The sequence below is a fragment of the Panthera uncia genome, chromosome B4, assembly GCF_023721935.1.
Source record: "Panthera uncia isolate 11264 chromosome B4, Puncia_PCG_1.0, whole genome shotgun sequence".
Classification (NCBI taxonomy): domain Eukaryota; kingdom Metazoa; phylum Chordata; class Mammalia; order Carnivora; family Felidae; genus Panthera; species Panthera uncia.
The window spans coordinates 128,969,690-128,992,902 of record NC_064809.1 but is presented as its reverse complement, the minus strand read 5'-3'; the positions used below and the strand labels follow the sequence as shown (position 1 = coordinate 128,992,902).

The window sequence follows — 23,213 nt, the reverse complement described above, 5'->3', positions numbered from 1 at the left end:
AGGGGGCCGCACACGATCTGGAGAGCCCACCTCCTCCCTGGCCTTCCTGCCGGCGGCAGAGCTGGTGGCTCTGACAAAAGAACAGCTTGCACGCCCGCTCACCGCAGCGTCTGTGTAAATAGCAGTAGACGTCCTGTTCCCTCCTGCCAGGCCCCTTCTCCCTCCGCGGGAGGAGGACGCTTTGCTAGAGAGCGCCAGAGGTATCGGCTTTGCCCGGCCCCGCTGCTGTAGAAAATCCAGAAGGACCTCTGCCTCAGTTCCCCTGTCGGTGAAATGGGGGCAGGAAGAGTACCAACCAAAAAGGGCGGCTGTGAGGACTGAGGAGTAAATACGCGTGCAGTGCCAAGGATGGGCCTGGCACGCGGTCTCACTCAGATGTGTGCCCTTCGTGCCAAGCTTGGCACTGTGGAAAGAGGGAAACTGAGGATAGAGGGTGCCGGAGCCCAGAACACCCAGCCAGAGCCCCCCGACCCCCCCCTCCCCCGCCATTCAGACGCAATGCTCTCTATGCCCTGCACGCCTCAGCCCAACGTTTCCTGGAAGTTCAGCCTACCTCAAATGCAGCGGGTGGCTGGCCCTGTCACTCCATGGGCTGTCGGGGTCCAGGGAAGCTTCTGGAGGTAGTGAGCTCTTCGTTGGCCGATATATCCAAGGCTCACAGTTTGCGTTCTGCTCTTATAGTCCAGGAGGACCTGTTACTTCACTCTGCCATTCTTACATCTGTCCTGGGGCTGGTTGTCCCCATGTTACAGAAGGGGAAACTGAGGCTTTGTTTTTAGTCACCCAGAGTCAGGATTCGTAGGCACCCAGGGAGTCAGCAGGAGCCCTCCAGATAGGACATGGGAGGTTAGTGTAACGGGTGGGGTCAGGTGCACTGGAGCTGCTCATCCGCCGCCCGCCCACCTCCCTCGGCCTCCAGCCTAGCCCAGCCCGGCCGGCCAAGCAAGCGACTACACAGAGGACGGACGGATGGATGGCTGTGCCCTCTTATGTGGGACGTGGTGGGGGATAAAGGTGGCTTGGTCTGGGCCCTTCTCCTGCCCACCGTCATTTAATCCTGACCACAGCTCTGCAAGCTGGGCATTCCAAGTCCTTATTTTATAAATGAGGGAAAATGACCCCAGAGAAGTTAGCCCACCTGCTCCCATTCTCAAGGTGGAGTGACAGAACCACGCATCAGTCCCCCTCCCCCAGCTCCTCAGCGTAAGGTCCTGGCAGCTTCTCTCAGGCACCGCCCTCCCCCACCCCCAGCACTTTGAGGCGGGGGACACATTTACCCCCTCATCACATGGCCAGAAAACAAGGCTCAGAGAGGCGAAGGGATCCACCCAGTCTCACCCAGCAAGTGGGCTGGGCCAGTGGGGGCCAGGGAGGCACACGGGGCACCTTGGTTGTCCATTCGACCCTCGGCTGTCTCTCCAGCACCCCGTGCCCTGCCCGCAGTAGGCGCTCACCATTTACTCGCTCACTTACAGATTCGTGAGAACTCAGTGAGCTGGGGTCTGGGGCTAAGCCTGCGGACAAGGCCCGGGGCTGACTGAGCGGGAACTGCCTGGGCCTCTGGGGATGTGGAGGAAGCCAAGGGGACAGAGAAGGTCTAATTTGGCTCCTAGAAGCTCGCTGAATTATTAATTTTCTACTGATGCTCCCGGTGCCTGCCAGAGACTACCCCCTCCCAGAGTCTGGACGTGTGGCCTTGCCTGCCTTCTTCCACCCCAGAAGGGGCTTCCTCCAGCAGGAGAGGGGGAGGAGAGCCGCCCCCCCCCCCGCTGGCTCCTTTCCCAATTCTCCTGCCCACTGGGGTCTTAAGACAGGAAGAGGGGGACTCTAAACACTTCGTCCTCACCCCAGGCAGGATGAGGGTGTCAGAGACCAGCTTAGAACACTCTGCCCTAGACAGTAACTGCAATAACCAGGCTCTGTTCATTGGCGTTAACTGCCCAATCATCCCCCAACCCTTCTAAATAGATACGCTTGTCCCCTGTTGCATGTGAGGAAACAGGGGTTCAGAGAGGTGGAGGCATTTGCCTAGGGTCACACAGCAGATTGGTTCTTGAGCTGGATTTGGGCCCCAGGTTGTCCGACTCCAGAGCCTGTGACTTGAACCACATGCTAGTCAGGAATGGGCGCACCATTGCAGCTCTATTCCAGAAGCCCCTGGTTTGTGCCCCTGCATCTATCTGCCCAGTGCCCACGCAAAGCCTCTCACCATCTTAGAGAAGCTTGCCGAGTGAATGAGTGAAGACTGTCCATTCCTTTAAAGACCCATCAGTGTCCAGTCTTTCAGTTAAGAAGGACTCAGCAGGGGCTCTCAGCCCCGATGGCAACATCAGACCCACCCAGGGGAGCTTTCAGAGCTCTCCACTGCCGGCCCCCGACCCCACCATAGGCTGACATGTTCTTGAGGTCAGCTCACCATCACTTTGCATATGGAGACGCTGAGGCTCACCTGGGGTCAATCACCAGGGGTGGGTGGTAGGCATCTCTGAGCCCCGCGTCTCTTTCCTTCCTCCCTGCAAGTGACCTCACATGCCCCCCTTTTTTTCCTGCCCCGTAAGCAGCAGGAGCTCCCGGCCCGTGTGAACTTCTCAGCCGCCCCAGCCCCTGCGCCCGCGGTGCCCACCGCCCTGCACTCCAAGATGGATGAACTGGAGGGCCAGCTGCTGGCCAAGGTGCTGACCCTGGAGAAGGAGCGCATGGCTTTGAGTCACAGCAGCCACCGGCAGCGGCAGGAAGTGGAGAAGGAGCTGGATGCGCTACAGGACCGCGTAGCCGAACTGGAGCACGGTGGGTCCTGGGCCCCGCAGAGGGCATAGCAGGCGAGGCCTTGGTTCTCAGATGGGTCCTCAAAGTGGCAGATTCACTCGAAAACGTTTTTATGCTCTCCAGAGGCTGAAGCTAGATGGGATGGCGGGGGAGGAGGCTGCAGAACCCAAGAGGGTGAGAATAATTGGGGAGTGTCGTCATGATTATTATTTTTAACGGTTAGCATTTTCTGGCACTTACGTTCTGGGAGTGGGCTAAGTACGTGACACGTCAGCTGGGTTAACGTTCACAAACCACACAGGGATGGTGTGTTATTATCCCCGTTTCACAGAAAAGGAAACCGAGGCTCAGAGAGGTCAAGTGACTTGTCCAACGTCACACAGCCAGTGAATGGTGGATCTGAACCTCAAAGTGGGTCTCGTGCCAAAGTCCATGCATTTAACCACCCCACAAAACAGCACCTTCAGTGAGTCCAGATTTTGTCACTTGTTAAACACCTGGGCCTGGCGCTTCCAGGGGTCAGGGTAATGGGTAGTCCACGGGTATGAGCATCAAGGGGACCTGGCTCCGGGCTCCACAGCTGTCACTGGCTTGCGCTGAGACTTTTGAATTTTGCTTCCTTTCCGCAGGCCTCGTTTTTCTCATCTGAAATACGGGGATTTAGGACTCAGGAGGTCTCAGGGAACTCCCATCTTTGAAACCTTGGGAGGAGCATCCTGGAAGAGGCTTACAGACAAGTTAGGGGGAATCCTGAGTAATTATCTGGGACTGGCTTAGATGGGGACAGAAGTTTCAGAGAAGGAAATCCAAGAGGCTGAAGGAGGTGAGCCTCAAGCTAGTCCTTGCAGGCAGAGGTAGAGTCAGTTGTGGAGTGGAGGGGCCATAGCAGGGGCACAGCTGAAGGCAAGGCTTGGCCTGGTGGGTTTCCGGCTGGAGCACAGAGACAAGAAAGACAAACTCATCCCTCCTCAGTCCTGCCACTGGCCCCCCTATACTGCATCTTCTAAGGGATTGGGGGAAATGCCCCCTCCAGCGGCTGTCGGGCAGAGAAGAGGGAGGCAACTAGGCCGGATGTCTGTATGCCTGTGGGCAAGTCCCTTCTTGGGACTCGACTTCCTCATCTATGAAACAGGCTTCAAGGAAGGGACTGTCACCGAGCCCCTTCCTCTCTTACCATGATGCATCATCACATCAGCCTTCACCCCAAGCCCCAACCGAACCTGGGAACCTGGGTCCACCATTCCCAGCCCTAACCCCCTAACCCCAGCCCTCAACAACCAGCTGGAGGAGGGGAACTCCTATCCCAGAGGTGGGTGTGGTGGGTGTCACCCCCTGCCCATAGAGATGGTGACTCCCCAGTCTGCCCCTGCAGAAAGCCCTCTAATACTTAAGGCATAGAATCCCTGAAACTCTGTGCTGCCCTGGATATCAAGGAATCCCAGGATGATCCTGTTCAGATCCCAGCTTTGCCACTTACTAGCTGTGTAGCCTTGAGAAGATGACCTAATCCCTCTGTGCCAAGGTTGCCTCATCTGTAAACTGAGGATTATAACAGTGTCCATCTCATAGGGCTGTCATAAGAATGAAGGAGGTCATGTATGTAAAGGCTCTTAGGACAGTGCCTGCCATGCAGAAGGCACTGTAGAGCGGTTGTTAAATAAACGGGCAAAGAGGGGCACCTGTGTGGCTCAGTTGGTTAAGCGTCCAACTTTGGCTCAAGTCCCGATCTCACAGTCTGTGAGTTCAAGCCTCGCATTGGGCTCTGTGCTGACGGCACAGAGCCTGCTTTGGATTCTCTGTCTCCCTCTCTCTCTCTGCTCCTCCCCTGCTCATGCTCACTCCCTCTCTCTCTCTCTCTAAAATAAATATTTAAAAAAGTAAACAATAGGCAAAGAACCCCAAACAATGATCATTGGAATAGTTAACATTTGTCGAGCATTTACTCTGGGCCAGGCCCTTTACATAGTTTGTCCCACTCAACCCTCACACAAGCCTGAGAGGGAGGAATTCTTATTTATGCCATTTTACTGAGCAAACTAGGGCCGAGAGAGGTGAAGTTGAATTGTGGAAGGTCATGTGGCTGGGAAGTGTGGAGCCCGGATTTGAACTCAGGACGTCTCAGGTCCAGAGCCCTTGGACTTTAACCACACCCATCAATACAATGGCAGGGTAGAAAAGGCTGAAAATGCACCTGGTACATGGCAGATGTTCAGGGACTAGTAGCCCTCATTCTACAGTCCGCGCTGCCCATCCCCATCAGTGGCCACTGATCCCCACCATGACCACCTCGCCCACTCCCCTCAGGGTCCTCAGCCTACAGCCCCCCAGATGCCTTCAAGATCAGCATCCCCATCCGCAACAACTACATGTACGCCCGCGTGCGGAAGGCGCTGCCTGAGCTCTACGCCTTCACCGTCTGCATGTGGCTGCGGTCCAGGTCGGGTGGCAATGGCCAGGGCACACCCTTCTCCTACTCCGTGCCCGGGCAGGCCAATGAGATTGTGCTGCTGGAGGCGGGCCACGACCCCATGGAACTGCTGATCAATGACAAGGTGAGTGGAGGCTGGGAAGAATGGGAGGAAAGTGGGGGGCCGGGTGACCCTTCCAGGAGCACCTGCACTGTGCTGGGTCCCAAGCCTGCGGGCCCTTTGAGTTCTCCTGCTCAGCAGCTTCAGCATATATGAAATGCCTACTGTGTGCTAGGCTGGGTTCTAGGAGTACAAAGACAAGCCAGACCTGGGGCTGGCTGCAGAGGGGCCTGGATCCGAGAGCTGTAAGTGATGGCATGTCCATTTACAGAGGAGACCTGTGGGGCTTCCCCAGTGACCCAGCTGTAGGAACATGGCTACAGATGTCTGTCCCAGGGCGCTGTCTCTCTCATGGGCAAAGAGAGAAGCCAGTGAGGCCCAAGGACCTACTTGGGGAGGGAGCGCTGGTGGACTCCTTGCCCCCGTCCTCCTCTGCAGCTCCCCCTCTGCCGCCCTCCTCATAGGGAGAGTAGAATGGGCCATGGTCAGGCCTGAATGCTGGATTTGAATTCTGGTTCTGCTGCTTACCCTCTGTGTGACATTAGACTGGTCACTTACACGCCCCGTGCCTCAGTTTCCTCATCCGCCAAGGAGGACTGGCAGTAGTCTCTACCGTGGGGTTGTGGTGAGAAATGAGTGGCTTACATACATGTAAAGGGGTGTGAGCAAGCCTAACATTTAACAAGCTTTGAGCCACGTGAGCTGTTGTTATTATTCCAGGCCCAGTGCTCATAAGCACTTTACTCACATTATCACCCTTGACCCTCCCAACAGCACTGGGAGGTAGGCACCCTTATCATTACCATTTTGCACATGGAGAAGCTGAGGCTCAGAGAGGGCAAAGAATGCACACAGGCCCACACAGCTGGTGAAGGGGTGCTGATATGATTCACGGTTTTGGGCTGCAGAAACCCCCCGTGAACCCCTCCACCGTTCTATCCTTGGGCCACCCATCTTCCCCATGCCTGGACCCCCAGCCCCACAGCCCTCCCTGCGCCTATCTGCAGGGCAGGACAAGGACATGGGGGAGTGGTGTGGCAGGGGCACGGTGATTGAGCAGAAGAGGGAGTGTCTTATCACCCTCATTCCCCTCAAATATCCTCCTTCGCCTGCCATATTGCTTTGGGATTTGCAGCCATGGTGGTCTTTTAAGACCCCCCTGGAAATGTAGGCACCACCTACCACACCCACTCGTGACCAGCCCACAGCCACATAGATCTGCTAGGAGTGGTTGTCACCCATCAGAACCCAGCTCAGCAGGAGGTGTCTTTCATGGGTGTCCGGGAGGAGGATGAAGAAGAAGGAGATGGGCCCAGGGGACAGGAGTTTCTCTTGTAGCCCAGTAGGTCTTAAGAAGCCTAGGGTAGCTGGACAACATCTAGATCCTGCTGCCATGTCCCCTTCATACACCCCCTGGCTGCCATCCTTGGCCCTGCGCAAGTTCAGCACTCAGGTCTCTGCGGAAAGGATTCAGCACCCTGGACAGGGCAGTGAACAGCGCTATTCCAGGAACTTCAAGAGTCCTTTTGAGGGTCAACTTCAGGGATTACTCCGTTCTCCTTTGATTCCAACCTCTTAGCCTTTGATGCTACTGTGCCCCCAACTTGCTGGGATGGTCAGATGCATTGTCCTTCCAGATGTGTTTGAATGCCGTGTCTGCTGTTCCCACACCTGCCTCTTCCTATGGGCCTTCGCAGCCTCTGTACCTCCCAAATGGCCCCCGGTATTTTGTCTTGTAATGTTGCCCTGAAGCTCTTCCCTCCCGTGCAGACTCAGACTCATTTATAGCTGGGACCGGATCCATATCCCCAGTGTCCAGAACAAGGCCTGGCCCCAAGCAGGCCTCAGATGGTGTTGTATTCAAGTGTGATCTCAGAACTAGGTGATGAAAGAGCCCCTCGGGAGTCCCAAATCTACAGGCAGCAAGTACCTTTCATCTCACGGGCCAATTTGAATCAATCACCAGCGGCTTTCCCAGAGCCCTGTGGTAGGAAAGATCCCGAGGCTGAGCCTAGGTTCGTAATTGATTAGCCATGTCTGCCTTGGGTGGAGGAGCCAGAGGTGGCCACACATTTGCCACCCTTTGCCTGACCTCCTTACTTCACAGATGAAGAACTGAGGCCCAGGGAGGAAAGAGCAGCCTCCCCAAGGTCCCACGGGAGGTTGGTGGGGAGAGCCAGGGCTGGGTGCCAGTGCCCAGCCTCAGAGTCCAAGGCTCATTCCGCCACTGCCAGTGTGAGCCCAGCTGCGTGCCAGGCACTGTGTGAGGTGTTCAGAGATGGTGAGATGTGGCTCCCGCCCCACACCCTGTAAGAGGGTGAATAAACTAGCTGGAAACACCTGAAAACCAGTACCGAAGAGTCCCTTGTGATCTGAGAGAAGCTGCCTGGTTAAGTTGTGGGGAAAGAAGAAAAAGTGATCCGAAAGATGCTGGGCTGGGAGGAGTGGGAGGGTCAAGCCTTGGGTCAGTCCCGGGAGAGAAGAACACGGGTCTCCTGGTCCCCCCGCCTCCTCACTGGTCCAGCCTTGGGACTGTGGCACCTCTGACCTGGGGTCGCGGGACCTATGTCCAGGTGGCCCAGCTGCCTCTGAGCCTGAAGGACAATGGCTGGCACCACATCTGCATCTCCTGGACTACGAGGGACGGCCTGTGGTCTGCCTACCAGGATGGGGAGCTGCAGGGCTCCGGTGAGAACCTGGCTGCCTGGCACCCCATCAAGCCACATGGAATCCTTATCCTGGGTCAGGAGCAGGTAAGGCTCAGGGTGGTATGGGGGCATGAGGCCTAAGTAGATATCTCACTCACCCAGGGCCCCTGAGAAGGAGGGGTTAGGTAGAGGGACCCTAAGAGCACAGCAGTGATCACTCAGTCTGACCCAGCCATTCTGCAGGTGGGCAAACTGAGACCCAGAGAGACTAGAGACCTGCCCAAGGGGCTGGAACCTTGGGGACAGGGATGGAACTTGGGGACGGGGCTAGAACTTTGGGGACGGGGCTTCAGCAGGACCTAGGCCCTGATTGAGTCAGCCTGTCTGTCTTTCCCCCTGCCTCACTCCATGTCTCTCTCCTTTCTCTGCTTCTCTCTTGGCCCAGGATGCCCTGGGTGGCCGGTTTGACGCCACTCAGGCCTTCGTGGGTGACATCGCCCAGTTTAACCTGTGGGACCACGCCCTGACACCTGCCCAGGTCCTGGGCATTGCCAACTGTACCGGGCCACTGCTGGGCAACGTCCTTCCCTGGGAAGACAAGCTGGTGGAGGCCTTCGGGGGTGCAAAAAAGGCTAACTTTGATGTCTGCAAGGGGAGGGCCAAGGCATGAGGGGCCACCTCATCCAGGGTCCCTCCCTTGCCTGCCATTTTGGGGACCTTATTTTGGGGGCACACATTCCCTCCTCAGCCTACCCACACACTGCCCCCCCTCCTGCCCTGCTCCTGGCCGTGCCTCCTGTTTCCCCCACCTATACCTACACCTCCAGAATGCCCTGCCCTGCTATGGCTGTCCCCTAACCCCACTTGGACGGGGACAAGCAGCTCAAGCCAACAGGTCAAGCCTGGGGTGAGTCCAGGACCTGGTGGAGGGTGGTAACAGTGCCCACAGCTCTGTCGGCTCTCTTGGCATTAGACTAGAGCTGTCTCTTACCCCCACCCACCCTGGCCCATCAGCCATGTCTGATTCCACTGATCTCAACAGCACATCCCACCGGGTTGAGGGGGGGGGGCGGGAAGGGCCTGCTATCTCAGTGCTCCTGTCCCCCATGCAACAGGCCTGGCCCCACCCCCTTCAGGGCCACAATAAGCTCTAGAGCTGTCCCCTCAGCCTAGAAGGGCATGACAGAGACATAGGAGACTCAGACTCACCCCTCCTCCATCTTTCCACCAGTTGCCCCTGAAGGGACAATGGGATCTTGATGGAGCCTCCCGAACCCTCTCTTCTTCCTCTTTCCTTGTTTCTTTGTGTGCAGTGGTTTGAATGTTGGTTCCACGCCTGGCCCACCCCCACCTCAATTTCCAGGACATTCTCTTCCCGGCTCCAGCCTGAGGGATCAAGACCCTAGGAGGCCAAAAGGCCATAGTCACCCCTTGTGCTCGCCCACATGTGTGCTAAGTGGCAGGTCCCCTCTCCTCCTCCGTGCCCAGGACAGGACCTGGGCCACTTCAGCCTGGCCTAGGAGCAGCTCGAGGCAGAGGCACTGCGCCCTGGGCCCCAGGCTATGGCAGAGTCGCATTACCTAGCCCTTCTGCATGGCCCTGCAGCCTCTGGGGGAAGGAAGGCAGGAAGGAACTGAGCAGGCAAAGAGGGGAGAAGGGTGGAGTGGTGTGCAGAGCGCTGGATGAGAAGGAGGAACCCATGGTTCCTAGCCAGCCCCGCTGCTAACCTGCTGTGTGGCCTTCTGTAAGTCCCTGCTCTCTCTGGGCTCGTCTTCCTCATTGGTGAGCTGAGGCCCTTGCTGTGGTCATTGCTGAGAGCTCTCCAGATCAAACGTGAGATTGTCTGTGATTCCACGTGGACAGGGTGGGGCCAGCCTGAAGCTGCCTAACAACCAGGGGACGTAGCAGGGGTAGATTCTGAGAGTTGGCAGCAGATGGGATCTGGCTGGGCATGGGTCAGGGTCAGCAGCTGGCTCCAGAGAGTCAGGGGCAAGGGCAAGGGACTAGGCAGGCCAACTTCATGCACAGATTGTAAAAACCAGCTTTTCTGGATTCCAACGCCCCCCCCCTCGCCCCGCCAGCCTGGCACCCTTGCCTGTTTGAGAGTGTCTCACCCTGAGTCCTCACCGATTCCCCCAAGAGAGTAGAAGGATGTAAAAGCTGAGTTAAAGCCACCCAGTCTGACCTCTTGCTTGTATAGCTGGGGAAGAGCTCAGAGAGGTCAAATGACTTGCACAGGATCACAGAGCCCAATGGGGCAGAGCCAGGACTAGAACCCAGGGCTTCTGAATCCCTCTTCAGGGCTCTTCCCCTCCTATGCCATTCTGCCTGTCCACGAGTGTCTTCGAGTCCAGCCTTCGCCTGAGAGGATGGACGTTTGGGAGGTCAGAATGCTTTCCAACACGAACATCTTCCCTGATGATGCACAGAAACATCTTGGCATCTGGCCCCGCCAGGAAGTAGCAGGGAGGACAGGTGTGATCTCCAGGCACTCTGGCAGGAATGGAAAGCTGAAAAGGCAGGTGTCCCTTCTGCCAGTCACCTACCAGGTGTCTGGGCAGCTGCAGGCTACCGGGCTCGAGCAGGTACAGGTGCCTTTTGCCCCGCTTTCTGTTCCCCGTCTCTGCTCCCCGCCAGCACGTAACCTGAGGCATGAGCTGTAGGCTGTGGGGCCGTTGCTGTGGAGGCTTCTCCAAAACTTGTTGCCGCCACCTCCCAGATCCTTGTTTCCATTTCAAGAGCACAAATAGACCGTTGGGCACCTCCAGCCCAGCTCCCCCTAGAAGAAGCAGCGATGGCGCGCTTCTGCCAGAGACTGCTGAGACCTAGGTTGCCCCGGTAACAGCCAATGACATCAGCCCAAGTGCTGGGTCAAGCGTCTCTTAATGACATATGCTGTTGCTGGGGTGACGGCGGAATTCAGAACTCAGATTTCGGGGACACTGGGCCTTATTGGGTTTCTGTTATTGTTTTTAAGGAAGCAGCTTTTGTGGAGGCCTGGGGGGAAAGAAAGGGTCTTAGGAGGAAAGTGACAGAACTTGTTTGATGGCTGAGTCCACCCAGAGGCGTCCTCCCAAGTCCTTTATGCTTTGTCATGGTCATAATGAGACATCTGACCTCGGTCCTGTGCTGAGTCACCCTGGTCAGCCCTCCAGAGGGAACAGGAACAAACCCGAGGCGTCAAGGTGCAGGCCGTGAGTCCGGGCCATCGGCGAGTGGCCTGGGTGACCATTTCCATTCCAGGAAGATGCAAGCCTGCTGTCCCCACCCCTCCTTCATCCATGGACCGCTCTTCACCTCTGCCCAACGCCTGCCGTTTGGACTCCAGTTTTGGTCTTGTTCAGCTGCTCCTGGGCACAGCCGAGAAGACGGGGAAGGAGGAGCTAGAAATGTCGCTCGGTTGTGTCCCTGAGCTGCTGTGGCTAACGACGGTGCCAGAGCCCGTGTTCCTTGCAACCTTGTCAGGCGCTGTGCTGAGCGCCTCGCATCATCTCATTTATCCTCCCAACACAGTTACAAGGTTGGAACGGTTTGGGGCCCCATTATACAAGGGAGGGATCTGGGGCACAGAGAGGTTAAGTAACTTGCCCAGTGTCAATCAGGTGGCAGAAGATGGAGTCCAGCATTCAAACCAAACAGGTTGCAAAGGCACGGGCACCCCTGCTCTCTGTAGGGAGTGACGCTTAGCATCGTTGCCCCGGGTGGATTTTGGCCTGAAGAGATGCTTGACCCCATTCACTACCCTCACAGGGTTTGTGATGGAGGCAGAGGCCCGGGATGGGCTGGCCCCAGGGCCAGGGTCCCCTTGGGTGAAGCCATGGGAGGGGTCTCAGCCCCTTCAGGGAACATGTGCCTCTGAAGTGTGCCCGCCACCTCAGCCCTCCTGGCTTGAGTTTCCAGGAGAAACGAAAGGGAAGAGGAAGCTGGATAGTCTCCCAAGTGTCCCAGGCAGGGAAGGGGGAAAATGATGTTTCTCAAACTCCTGCTTTGGGCCAAGCCCTGCGCCAGGTGCTTCACAGCTCTTATCTGCCAGATCTCCCCACCTTTGTGGCACGTTGTACCCCCAATCAACATCCCAAGGGGGCCGATCACCTTGCCATAATTGTGCATGACCTTGGACCACAGCTTTGGGCAGGAAGGATTCTTCAAGAGGCCCACGCCTCGTTTTACAGATGAGGGAAGGTGAGCGCCCCTCGGAGCCACCCAGCCGGGACCCCTGGAGACCTGATCTCAGCTTTCTGACTCCCCACAACGCAGTGGCCCCTACCCCCGCCCCCCCAAAATTGGGTCCCTGCTCCTCTACATTTCCCAGCACCTTGCCCTGAGCGGACTGGAGAAGGGGTCCCCTCCCAGAGATGGGATCATTCTCTTCCCCTCTGTCACAGCTGCCTGCCACCCCGAATCCCACCTCACCCCTGCTGGGTGGGGAAGGGGCTCGTGTGGGCCCAGGCTGAGCAGGGAGTGAGCGCGTCCAGCTGTCCGACACTGTGAAACTATTGTACCCTCCTGGTGACCCACCGCCCCCTTCTCCTTGCCCAATTTTGTACATAAAGTGACATGAGATGCAACGTGCGTGCGTGCGTGTGTGTGTGTGTGTGTGTGTGTATGTGTATGTGTATGAGCTATGTCATGGGTTTTTGTTACTTTTTTGTTTTTGTAAATTTGAATGTTCAAAATAAACAATGTTTACTCTGAGGCTCTTCTTCCAAGGGCGGGCTAGCCTGGGGTGCCGGGCGGGACAGAGCAGGTGGTACGTTGATGTCCCATAGCCGCACCCAACCCCACTTTTGCCTCTCAAACGAAGAGTCCTGCCAGCTCCCAGGTGCAGACACACCCCGTTTCCCAGGATTTATGCAGGAAGGATGTAAGTCCCACATGGAAAGTGTCCCAGTTCTGATAACTGGGCTTTGGCCTCATTCCCGACATCCCATCCCCACCTCGTGCCCCAGTTTTGGGAACCAGGTCCCTGACTTGTTCCCTGAGACCCAGTCTGCCTGAATCACTTGCCTGGACCCCCAGAGCCTTGCCTCCCTTGGGTCCTAGAGAGATGGGGTAGGAGAGAGGGAGGGACTCGGTTGTATTTCAGCCTGCCCCTGCTCCACAGTCTACCTGGATCCCTGTGACTCGTTCGGCCTCTAGGCTGGACTCTTAGTGTCAGGGTCTGCTGCCCCCACGCTCCCTTTCCAGCACCCACGCTACCCCCAGGAGGCCTTGATCTGGTCCCCAGCCCTCCCTGTCCACCCCATCTTAGGGGCACGGCCTCCATTCTCCTGCTCCATCAATGTTGTCACTGCTCATAGCTGGGCCATGTCCTCAGACAGACCCTGTGAAACGCCAAGGGCCCAATCGGGTCGGGGGTGGGGGTCACTCCAGTAGGACATGCCTTCCCAGACTTTTCCAAAGTTTCCCAGATTTCCCACCTAAGTGACCTCACCCCGTGAGGACAGGAGGGTATATAGCCGGAAGCAGCACTTGAAACAGGAAAAACGTATCTGAGGCTTGTCTGAAGAGCTCATGTGCTTCCTTCATTCTCCGAAATGAATCCAGATTTGTTTGAAAATATTGCTTTTAATTACTTTCCACTGAACAGAACGAAGCTGCCGGCAGATACTTTGTTTATCCTCTCTTGTCCTGATTTACTTACAAACACCCTCTCTCCCTCTGTCCCGCTCAGCAGGCCGTGCCCAACCCCGGTGTCATCCCTCTGCCCACCTGCTTCGTGCCAGCACCTGCCCAGCTGAACCCCGAGGCAGAAAAGCACGGGGCTCTCTGACCCGCGCTGACGCTCATTTTAAACCCATGGCCGGAGATCTCCAAGAGGCGTTTCTGCCCGCCCCGCGATCTCAGCACCTGCCTTGTGTGAGGGGCTTGCTCGCCAAAATGGCTAAAAAATCACGCCCTCCCTCTCTCCTCGGACCGCCTGGAGCCCTGCCCCCTCAAGGGTGGCCTTACCCCATAGCCCACTGACGAAACCAAGCGATCGTCACCTCCCCAAGGGTGTCCACAAAGCTGCACATTCTCTGACTGCCCTCCTGCCACTCGGAGTGATCTGTCCCTGCCCTTATTAGGGGTCCTTGTGTACCCCTTCGCCCTCTCAAGAACGTCTCTCCTGAATCACCGACTTCGCCTTGTCTGTTTCATCATTCCAACAGGCTTGTGAATATGCCCTTGTATCTCAAGCAAAATTCCCCCACCCCAAGCCAACACCCTCCTTCGGCTCTTGGTCTCTCTTTGCTGCTTTCACTGCAAGCCTTCTTGAAAAAGCCGGTGTGTCAGGGTCCCCAAGACCACCCACCCTCAGGTGGGATGATTCCCTGGAAGGACTCGCGGGACTCAGAAAGGCTGTTCTCATGGTTATGGTTTGTTACAGCGAACAGAGACAGAGGAAAAAGGCACATAGGGCAGAGTCCGGGAGGGACCAGGAGCAAGCCTCCAGGTGTTCCCTTCTGGTGTGTGTGTGTGGGGGGGGTGTGTGTGTCACGGACGATGCTTCATTCCCCCACCCCCAGCAACGATGTGTGACACCTGTACAGAAAATCATCATCCGGGGAAACTCACCTGAGCCTTGGTGTCCAGCGTTTGTACTCGGGGCCAGTCACGGAGGCACGAGGACCCGTGTGAGCCTCAACTACTCAGTCTCCACCCCACCCCACCGCCCGCCGCCGGGGGGGGTTAAAACCGATACAGGGCCCCAGGCAAATAAAAACGTGCTTCCCATAAATCAGTTGAGTATCCTACATTCTCTGATAGGACCCTTATCGGGCAAGATATTCCAAGGGCTCACATAGCAGCCACTAGTCAAGGCGCAGGCCTTTGGGGGGGTGGGGGGGATGTGCAGGGTTTGAGCACCCTAAGGTGGCCGGGGTAACCCTTTATTGCACACGGGGTCCACAGTCTTCCTGCCACTCACTGCTCGCGTTCACTCCTTCGCCGGTTCCCACTCCACCATCACCCCCACAGCTCACCGAGATCACTGCTGTCAAGGCCAACGGTGACCTCCACGTTATGAAACTTCATGGCCGGGCCTCTGTATTCATCTGCGTTGAGCTCCCAGCTGCACAGACACACAGTTAACCCTTCCTTCCTGCTCCAAAGATTTCCTTCTCTCGCCTTTCAAACCGCACCTTTCTGGGCCACCTGGGTGGGCTCAGTCAGTGAAGCGGCCACCTCTTGATTTCGGCCCAGGTCAAGCCCTCACTGTTAGTGGGTTTGAGCCCCGCGTCGGGCTCTTCGCTGACAGTGCATAGCCTGCTTGGGATTCTCTCTCCCCCTCTCCCCCCCCCCCCCCCCCACTCTCTGCCCCTCTCCCCAGCTCATGCTCTGTCTCTCTTACAATAAACAAAACAAAACACACCCTTCCTTGGTTTCCCTTCCAGCTCACTGGTTTAACCTGCAGTGCAGTGAAAGCATTGATGATGTCTGGGCCTCCCCCCTGGTTGGGCCTGAGGCAGCAGGGCTGGGGTGCGGCCTGATCCTCAGCATTTCTAACAAGTGCTAGGTGATGCTGTGGCTGCTGGTCCCTGGCCCGTACTTTAAGAAGCACTGTTTTCCTTCACTGCCTCTTCCTTCTCAGGCTCCTTCTGATTCTTTCTTATCTCCCCATCCTCTAAATCTGCAGTACCCCAGGGCACAGCCCTGCCTCTCTTTATTCTTTCTATTTAGATTGTTTTTAATGTTGATTTATTTTTGAGAGAGAGAGAGAGAGAGAGAGAGGATGAATGGGAGAGGGGGCAGAGAGAGGGAGACACAGAATCCGAAGCAGGCTGCAGGCTCTGAGCTGTCAGCACAGAGCCGGACGCGGGGCTTGAACTCACCGACTGCGAGATCGTGACCTGAGCCAAAGTCAGACGCTTAACCGACTGAGCCCCCCAGGCACCCCTATTCTTTCTATTCACTCTGCCTAGGCAATCTCATCCAGGCTCATGGCTCTGGCTATCATCTGATGACTTTCAGACCAATGACTCCTTTTGAGACCTTTCCCTCGACTCCTCGTGTATATATATTCAGGTTGCCTAATAGGAGTCTCGGAATGAATACATCCCACGCTCCTGATCCCCCTCGACTTCTGCCCCAAGCCTTCCCCTTACCGAATAGGCTCACCATCTGCCAGTTGTTCAAATCAGAAATGCAAGTGTTATCATCCATTCTCGGGGCGCCTGGGGGGCCCAGTCGGTTAAGTGTCCAACTTCGGCTCAGGTCATGATCTCACAGTTCGTGAGTTCGAGCCCCGCGTCGGGCTCTGGGCTGACGGCTCAGAGCCTGGAGCCTGCTTCGGATTCTGTGTCTCCCTCTCTCTCTGCCCCTCCCCACTCATGCTCTGTCTCTCTGTCTTAAAAATAAAAACAACATTAAAAAATTAAAAAAAAAATCCATTCTCTATACAATGCCCAGAATGATCACGTTGCAATCAAAATACTATCGTTCTGCTTCATAAAACTCTCCGAAGCTTGTTGATACACTTAGAATGAGATACATACCCTCACCCTGACTTACAAAGCCCTATGTGATCTGACCCCTGCCCACCTCTCGGGTCTGGTGCAGTAACTCTCCTTCTTTCTCCCATCATGCTGCGGGACATGCAGGCCTCCGTCTGTCCCCCAAGCATGTCAGATCCAGGGATCTTGCACATGTTGCCTCCGCCTGGAAGGCACCTTCCCCTATTCTCAGAGGACTGGGTCCTCCTTGTCATTTGGGTCTCAGTTTGTCATGCAACAATCGCAGATGTTTCGCCGACCCCTCAGCCTTCAGTCGCTGCCTGGTCACCCTCTGCGACCCACTCGGTCTCGTCTGTGACCCCAGAATTGGGAACGGAGCCTTACCTCCTCATCCTGGACACAAACCTCTATCATCGGGGTGATGTGCTCTATCATGCTCTTTCTTTCCATAGCATGAACTTCTCTTTGACAATGATCTTGTTTATTTACTTTTTTTTCTTTTACTTTTTTTTTTTAACGTTTATTTATTTTTGAGACAGAGAGAGACAGAGCATGAACGGGGGAGGGGCAGAGAGAGAGGGAGACACAGAATCGGAAACAGGCTCCAGGCTCTGAGCGGTCGGCCCAGAGACCGACGTGGGGCTCGAACTCACGGACCCTGAGATCGTGACCTGAGCCGAAGTCGGACGCCCAACCGACTGAGCCACCCAGGCGCCCCTGTTTATTTACTTTTAAATGTAGGTCACCCAGAGGGGCTCCTGGGTGGCTCAGTTGGTTAAGTGGCTTCAGCTCAGGTCATGATCTCGTGGGTCCATGGGTTCGAGCCCCGCTTCGGACTCTGTGCTAACAGCTCGGAGCCTGGAGCCTGCTTCAGATTCTGTGTCTCCCTCTTTCTCTGCCCCTTCCTGATCGCGCTCTTTCTCCCTCTCTCAAAAATAAACAGACATTAGAAAAAAAAAAAAATTGTAGGTCGCCCAGAGTGTCGGCCCCACCAGAGAAAGGACTGTATTTGTCTTTTCCACCACAGTGTGCATCCAGCATCTGGCAGAGTAGGGCTTACTATGTATTCACTGAATACTAATAACTGATCTATATTAAGTGCTTACTGTATGCCAGGCATTCACTGCTCTGAGCACTCGACACACATTCGTTTGTTCAACCCTGGGAGGGAAGTGCTGCTAGCAAACAGGCCCGGAAAGGTGAAGGCACCTGTCCAAGGTCATCCAGTTGGGAAGCGGCAACACTGGGATTTTAATCCTTCCTGACTCCAGAGCAAGCCCTCAAATGTTGCACTGTATGCTCTGTGACTTTGGCTCCCCCTTAGCCCCTCCGGGTTGTCAAATACTGGTTTGAGAAACAAAGGCTGATGTAGATTTCTGATGCAGATTACTTCTCCCACTGAGAAAAGCTAGAAACACCAAACACCACACCTGAAACCTCCAAGAAGAGGCATCAGAGAGGCATCAAGAGAGGTGAGAGTTAAGTGCCAAAGATCCCATAGAGCACAGAAGCTCAGAGAGGTGAGCCTGACTTGGGGGCTCCAATTTTCCTCTTGAAGCACCTGCCCACTTACACCAAGTGCCTAAGTTGAGCAGAGGGCAGTAGCTGAGCAGCTGGTTAATGGATCCAAGAAACTGTATGACACACAGAAGTAGAGATTCCAGCTAAAAACTGGAGTTCAAGATAAGGGGCTCTAGGTAAGTGACGCAGGCTTTCAGCGAGACCCCAAAAGGTTACACTCTGAGAGTAGGGTAAATTGGAAGTATTCCAGCCCTCCAAAGACGGAATCTTGGCTTCCAATCCTCTCAGTCACTGATTGAATTAAGGTGTCTGCTCTTTCACCAACATCTTGCCAAAAGCAAAAGTAAATTCTCTCGGGAGGAAGGATAACAATATCATCCAAACTCACATTATATTTTTGTTACACAAGGTTTGGCATCACCAGACATATCTGGAAACAAAACTGAATGACTAAAAATCAAGAGGCAAAAAAAAATTTTTTTTTAAAGGCCAACAAACCTACGCGTATGATAAAATTGCATGGAACAAAACAAACACTCACACACGCACTTGAGTACAAATGGGAAATCTGAATAATAGCGTATCAATGTCAGTGTCCTGGCTGTGATACTCTCCTATCGTTTTGCAGGATGCTACCGTTGATGGTAACTGGATAAAGACACATAAGATCTCCCTGTGTTACTTCTTACACCTGAATGTGCATCTATACTGATCTCAAAATTAAAAGCCTCATTTTAAACAGACCTCTTTAGGGGTGCCTGGGTGGCACAGGAGGGTGGGTGTCCAATTTCGGATCAGGTCATGATCTCATGGTTTGTGTGTTCGAGCCCCACCTTGGGCTCTGTGCTGACAGCTCAGAACCTGGAGCCTGCTTCGGATTCTGTGTCTCCCTCTCTCTCTGCCCCTTGCCTACTCACGCTCTCTCTCTCTCTCAAAAATAAATAAACATTTAAAAAAATTTTTTAAGACCTCTTTAAGAGATCCATATGGTGAAGTTATGAGATACAGACTTGAAAATAATTATGGTTAATATATTTAAGAATTTAGATGACAGGGCTGGCTGGCTGGCTTAATCAGTAGAGCATCTGGCTCTTGATCCCAGGGTTGTGAGTTCAAGCTCCACATGGAGCGTGGAGCCTACTTAAAAAGAAAAATGTAGGTAACACATAGAATTTCAACAGAGAACTGTCAACTATGAAGAATAATGAAATGAACATTCCAGAGCTGAAAAATACATTATCTGAACTTGAGAACTCAATAAATAAGTCTAACAGCAGGTCAGACACACCTAAAGAAGGAATTGTGAACTGTATTCACAGAGATCTCAAAAGAAATGAGCCAGAGTAAAAACTGAAGGAAAATAGAAAGTAAATGGGGGGGCGGGGCGGGGAGGGGAAGCATAAGATTAATATGGGACATTGTGAAAAGGTCAAACAAGAAGAAGCCCCAGAAGTGGAGGCAGCAAGTAGGGCAGAAAAAGTATTTGAACAGACAACACCTGAGAATTTTCCAAAAACTGTTGAAAGACATTAAGCCACAGATTTAAGGATCTCGGGGAACACCAGGCATGAAAAATGCAAATAAAACCACAACTAGGACTTTGATAGTGAAATAGGTTTAAAATCAATGACAAAAAAAGAAAAATCTTAAAAGTTCCCACAGAGAAAAAGATGTGTTACTTTCCAAGGAGCAATGGCCAGAACTAACTTCTTAATAGAAGGAATGGGAAAAGGAAGACAAGGAAGTGATACTTTCAAAGTATTGACATAACCACCATTCTAGAATTCTATATTCAATGAAAACTCTTCAAAAGTAAAAATGACCTAATGACATTTTCAGACAAGGAAAAATGAGAATATCACCGATGGGTTTTGTGACCAACAAAGCTTCTCTAAAGGACTAAATAAAATTCTTTAAGGAGAGGGAAAAGGGTCCTGAAAGAAAACATGGAAATTCTAATGAAGAACAACAGAAAGCATAAGCATGTGGGTAAATCTGAGTTAATTCCAATTGAGAAAAATAATAACAGCTATGTCCTGTGAGGTTTAAAATTCGTAACAGAATAAAAGGTGGGAAGAGATAAATGCAGTTAGAATATTCTAATTCCTTTGCATTGTCCTGAATGTAGTGAGAGTATTGATCTTATATTAGAGTTTGATACATCTAGGATCAATATTTTATTTTCCTACGGTAATCACTAAAAGGATTGTAAAAGAATATGGAACTAACATGTTACAACAGGAGAAAAAAGAAGAATAAAAATAATTCAAAAGAAGGTTTAAAAAGGGAAGAAAAGAGAATACGCAAAGAGTGAAATAAATAGGAAATGAATAGTAAGTTGACGGATTTAAACCTGAATGTAATGTAAGTGGGTAATTACATTAAATATTAAAAGAGAAATATTCCGGGGGTGCCTGGGTGGCTCAGTCTGTTGAGCATCTGACCTCAGCTCAGGTCATAACCTCGCAGTTTATGAGTTCAAGCCCCATATCAGGCTCGCTGCTGTCAGCCTCAGCATAGAGCCCACTTCAGATCCTCTGTCCCCTTCTCCCTGCTCCTCCCCCGCTTGTGCTCTCCCCAAAATAATATTTTTTTAAAAAAGAGAAATGTTCCAACAAAAATTTTAATCTTGCAAAACTGGTTATATGACAGGTTGAAATTTAAAAGACGGAAAAATATGTACCACGCAAACACCAATTCAAAGCAAGCTGGTGTTACTTAGTTCAAACTAGACTCTAAGACAAGAAGCACCGCTAGAGATTAAAGGGACATTTCATGGTGATAGTCAGTCTTTTAGAATGATATAGCAATTATACATCTGGATGCATGTATTAACACACCTTCCCAATATAGAAAGTAAAAATGGACAGAACCAAAGGGAAAATTTGACAAATCCACAATTGTAGTGGGATATGTTAACACACCTCCCTCAACAAGTTATAAAGCTAGCAAACAAAATCCAGTATGAGTATACAAAATTTGAACAAAACAATGAACAAACTTGACCTAACGGAGCAACTACAGAGTATATAATCTTTTCAATTACATGTGGAAGATTTACCCAAACTGACAAGAGTGGGTAGAAGAATGGTCCCCCAAAGATGTCTCTCCTGATCCCTAAAACCTGTGACTATGTTAAGTCACGTGGCAAGGGGAAACGAGACTGCAGATGGAATTAAGGTTGCTAATCAGATGGCCGGGAGAGAAGATTAACGTGGATTATCTGGATAGACCCGATGGAATCACAAGAGTCCTCAGATATGAAAGGGAGGCTGAAAAGCCAGGGTCAGAGGGATGTGGAAAGTCTCTAGACACTGGAAAAGGGAAAAGAAACAGTCTCACCTATAGCCTATAGCCTCAGGAAGAACACAGCCCTGGGGATGCTTTGATTGTAGCCCAGTGAAATCTATGTCGGTCATCTGACTGACTATAAGAACTATGAGATAATAAATTTATGTTGTTTTAAGCCACTCTGTTACTTGCGGCTGATCCAGTTGCGAACTGATTCCAGGGTGTCCCCCCAACAGCCAGGTTAAACATCAGGAGCAGTACATGAAAGGGTGTAGCTGGAATGCGGGCTGAATCTTGAGCATTGACACGAGCTGAGTCTGAAGAAGTAGGGTAAGACCCTATCCACTTCATTCACTCACTCGGACATCCATTCATGAAACATTTACTAAGCACCTACTCTCTGCTAGATCTTGTGTGTAGCACAGGGCTATACGGATGTGTAGGACAAGGTTCCTGCTCTCCAGGAGCTCACAGGGGAAGACAGAGAATTAAACTGCGGAGAAGAGCAAAGACAGGAACAGACACCAGAGGAGATGGGAGCACAGAGGTCTCTTCTGATTGCGAGTGGTGGAATCCCAGTGTATACAACCTAGACTAAAAGTGTATGGGCCCTTTGGAAGGCTAGAGGGAGAATGTAGCCAAGAGGATGTGTGAGCAAAGACAAAGTGAGAAACAGTGTGGACGGTGTGGAGAGCCGTAAGAGTTGGTGTAGCTGGGGTGCAGAGCCCAGGAGAAGGAGCAGGAAGAAAAGATGGAGGCACCCATGGGCCATTCCACGGGAGGGCCTCAAATGCCAGGCTGGGGCATCTAGATGTCACCTGGAAGGCGATGGGGGATTGTGGACAAAGGGGAGGAGTTGTTAGAGGAACGCAGTGGTGAAACTGGGTTTTGAAGCATCGTGTTGACAGTGGCGTGGAGGACGGATTGGAGAAGGGTAAGACTGCAGTCGGGGAGTCCCTTTAGGAAGATGTTGCAATGACACAGATGGGATCATAGTGCTGTGCACACGGGGAGTGCCATGAAGACAGCCAGAAGGGGCTGTAAGCAAATCAGAGGGAGATGATCAATTCAATTTGGGACATATTGACTTTGAAGGGTTTGTGGGACATTCTGGTGGTGGAGGTGGCCAGGAGCATTTGGATATTTAGGTCTGGAGCTCCAGTGAGAAGCCTACTCTGGAGAGAGAAACACAAGAACCATCAGAATCTAGGACACTGACAATGGAACCATGGGAGTAGACGAAATCCCCAAAGGACAAGTCTTAAGGCAGCAATTCTAAACAAGATACGCATGGGGTGGCATAACTCCCTGGGAGGGTCTGGAATCACCAGAGGGGCTTTTCCAGAGTCTCAAGCCTAGGCAGTGTGACCAAGGGTAACTCTTGCTGCTGAGGATGTGACCTTGGGTAGGAAGAAATTTGAGAACACCGGTAAGAAGAAAATAGAGTCAAGGTGGGCACAGAGAGCCAAGGAAAAAGGAGCCAGAAAGGAAGAGAGGTTTAAGGAGATCCAGGAGAATGAAGTGCCCAAATGTTAAGATAGAGCAGTGATTCTCAACTGTGAATGTGTACCGGGGGGACTTGTGAAAAATACAGATTCCTGCCCATCACTATTCTGATGCCATGGGGCCCTAGAATCCGCACTGAAAATTGAGTTCTGCAGGCACTACTTCTGGAGTAGAGAATTTCACAAAGACGGATGTGGTCGACAAGTTTACACTAGCAGAGGGGATGGGTCCAGAAAGATAAAGACTAAAAGGGTCTGTTGGATTCCACTCTTCGGGAGGTCACCGGTAACCATGGAAGAGGTAATTTCGGTGGTGGCAGCGTGGGAGTGGAAGCCAGATTGTAGTGGGCTGAAGACTGAATAGGAGGTGAGAAAGAGAACACAGCAAACGTGGACCCCTTTTAGAAGTTTGGATGAGAGGCGGAGGCGAGAGCTTCATCCCCCTCAAAGGCCAACTTCCATCTCCTGGAGAAACTTGGCAAAGTGGATTGGGGAAATCTGGAGGCTGAGTCAGACATT

General features: G+C 52.9%; 2 protein-coding genes across 2 annotated transcripts in view; both read left to right on the top strand.

Moving 5' to 3' along the window:
- The window catches only part of CBX6 (chromobox 6), a 48,751-nt gene extending 34,160 nt beyond the window's left edge, over positions 1-14,591 (top strand). The window contains exon 6 of the transcript XR_007456846.1: positions 14,579-14,591. The gene's annotated coding sequence lies outside the window, so the exon portion shown is untranslated. The remainder of the gene's footprint in view (positions 1-14,578) is intronic.
- Positions 588-9,674, top strand: NPTXR (neuronal pentraxin receptor). The gene is made up of 5 exons (XM_049626728.1): positions 588-620; positions 2,559-2,787; positions 5,071-5,318; positions 7,868-8,047; positions 8,388-9,674. Exons 1-5 carry the CDS (start codon positions 588-590, stop codon positions 8,610-8,612), a joined length of 915 nt encoding a protein of 304 aa, XP_049482685.1. The 3' UTR covers positions 8,613-9,674.
- Positions 14,592-23,213: the final 8,622 nt, after the last annotated feature.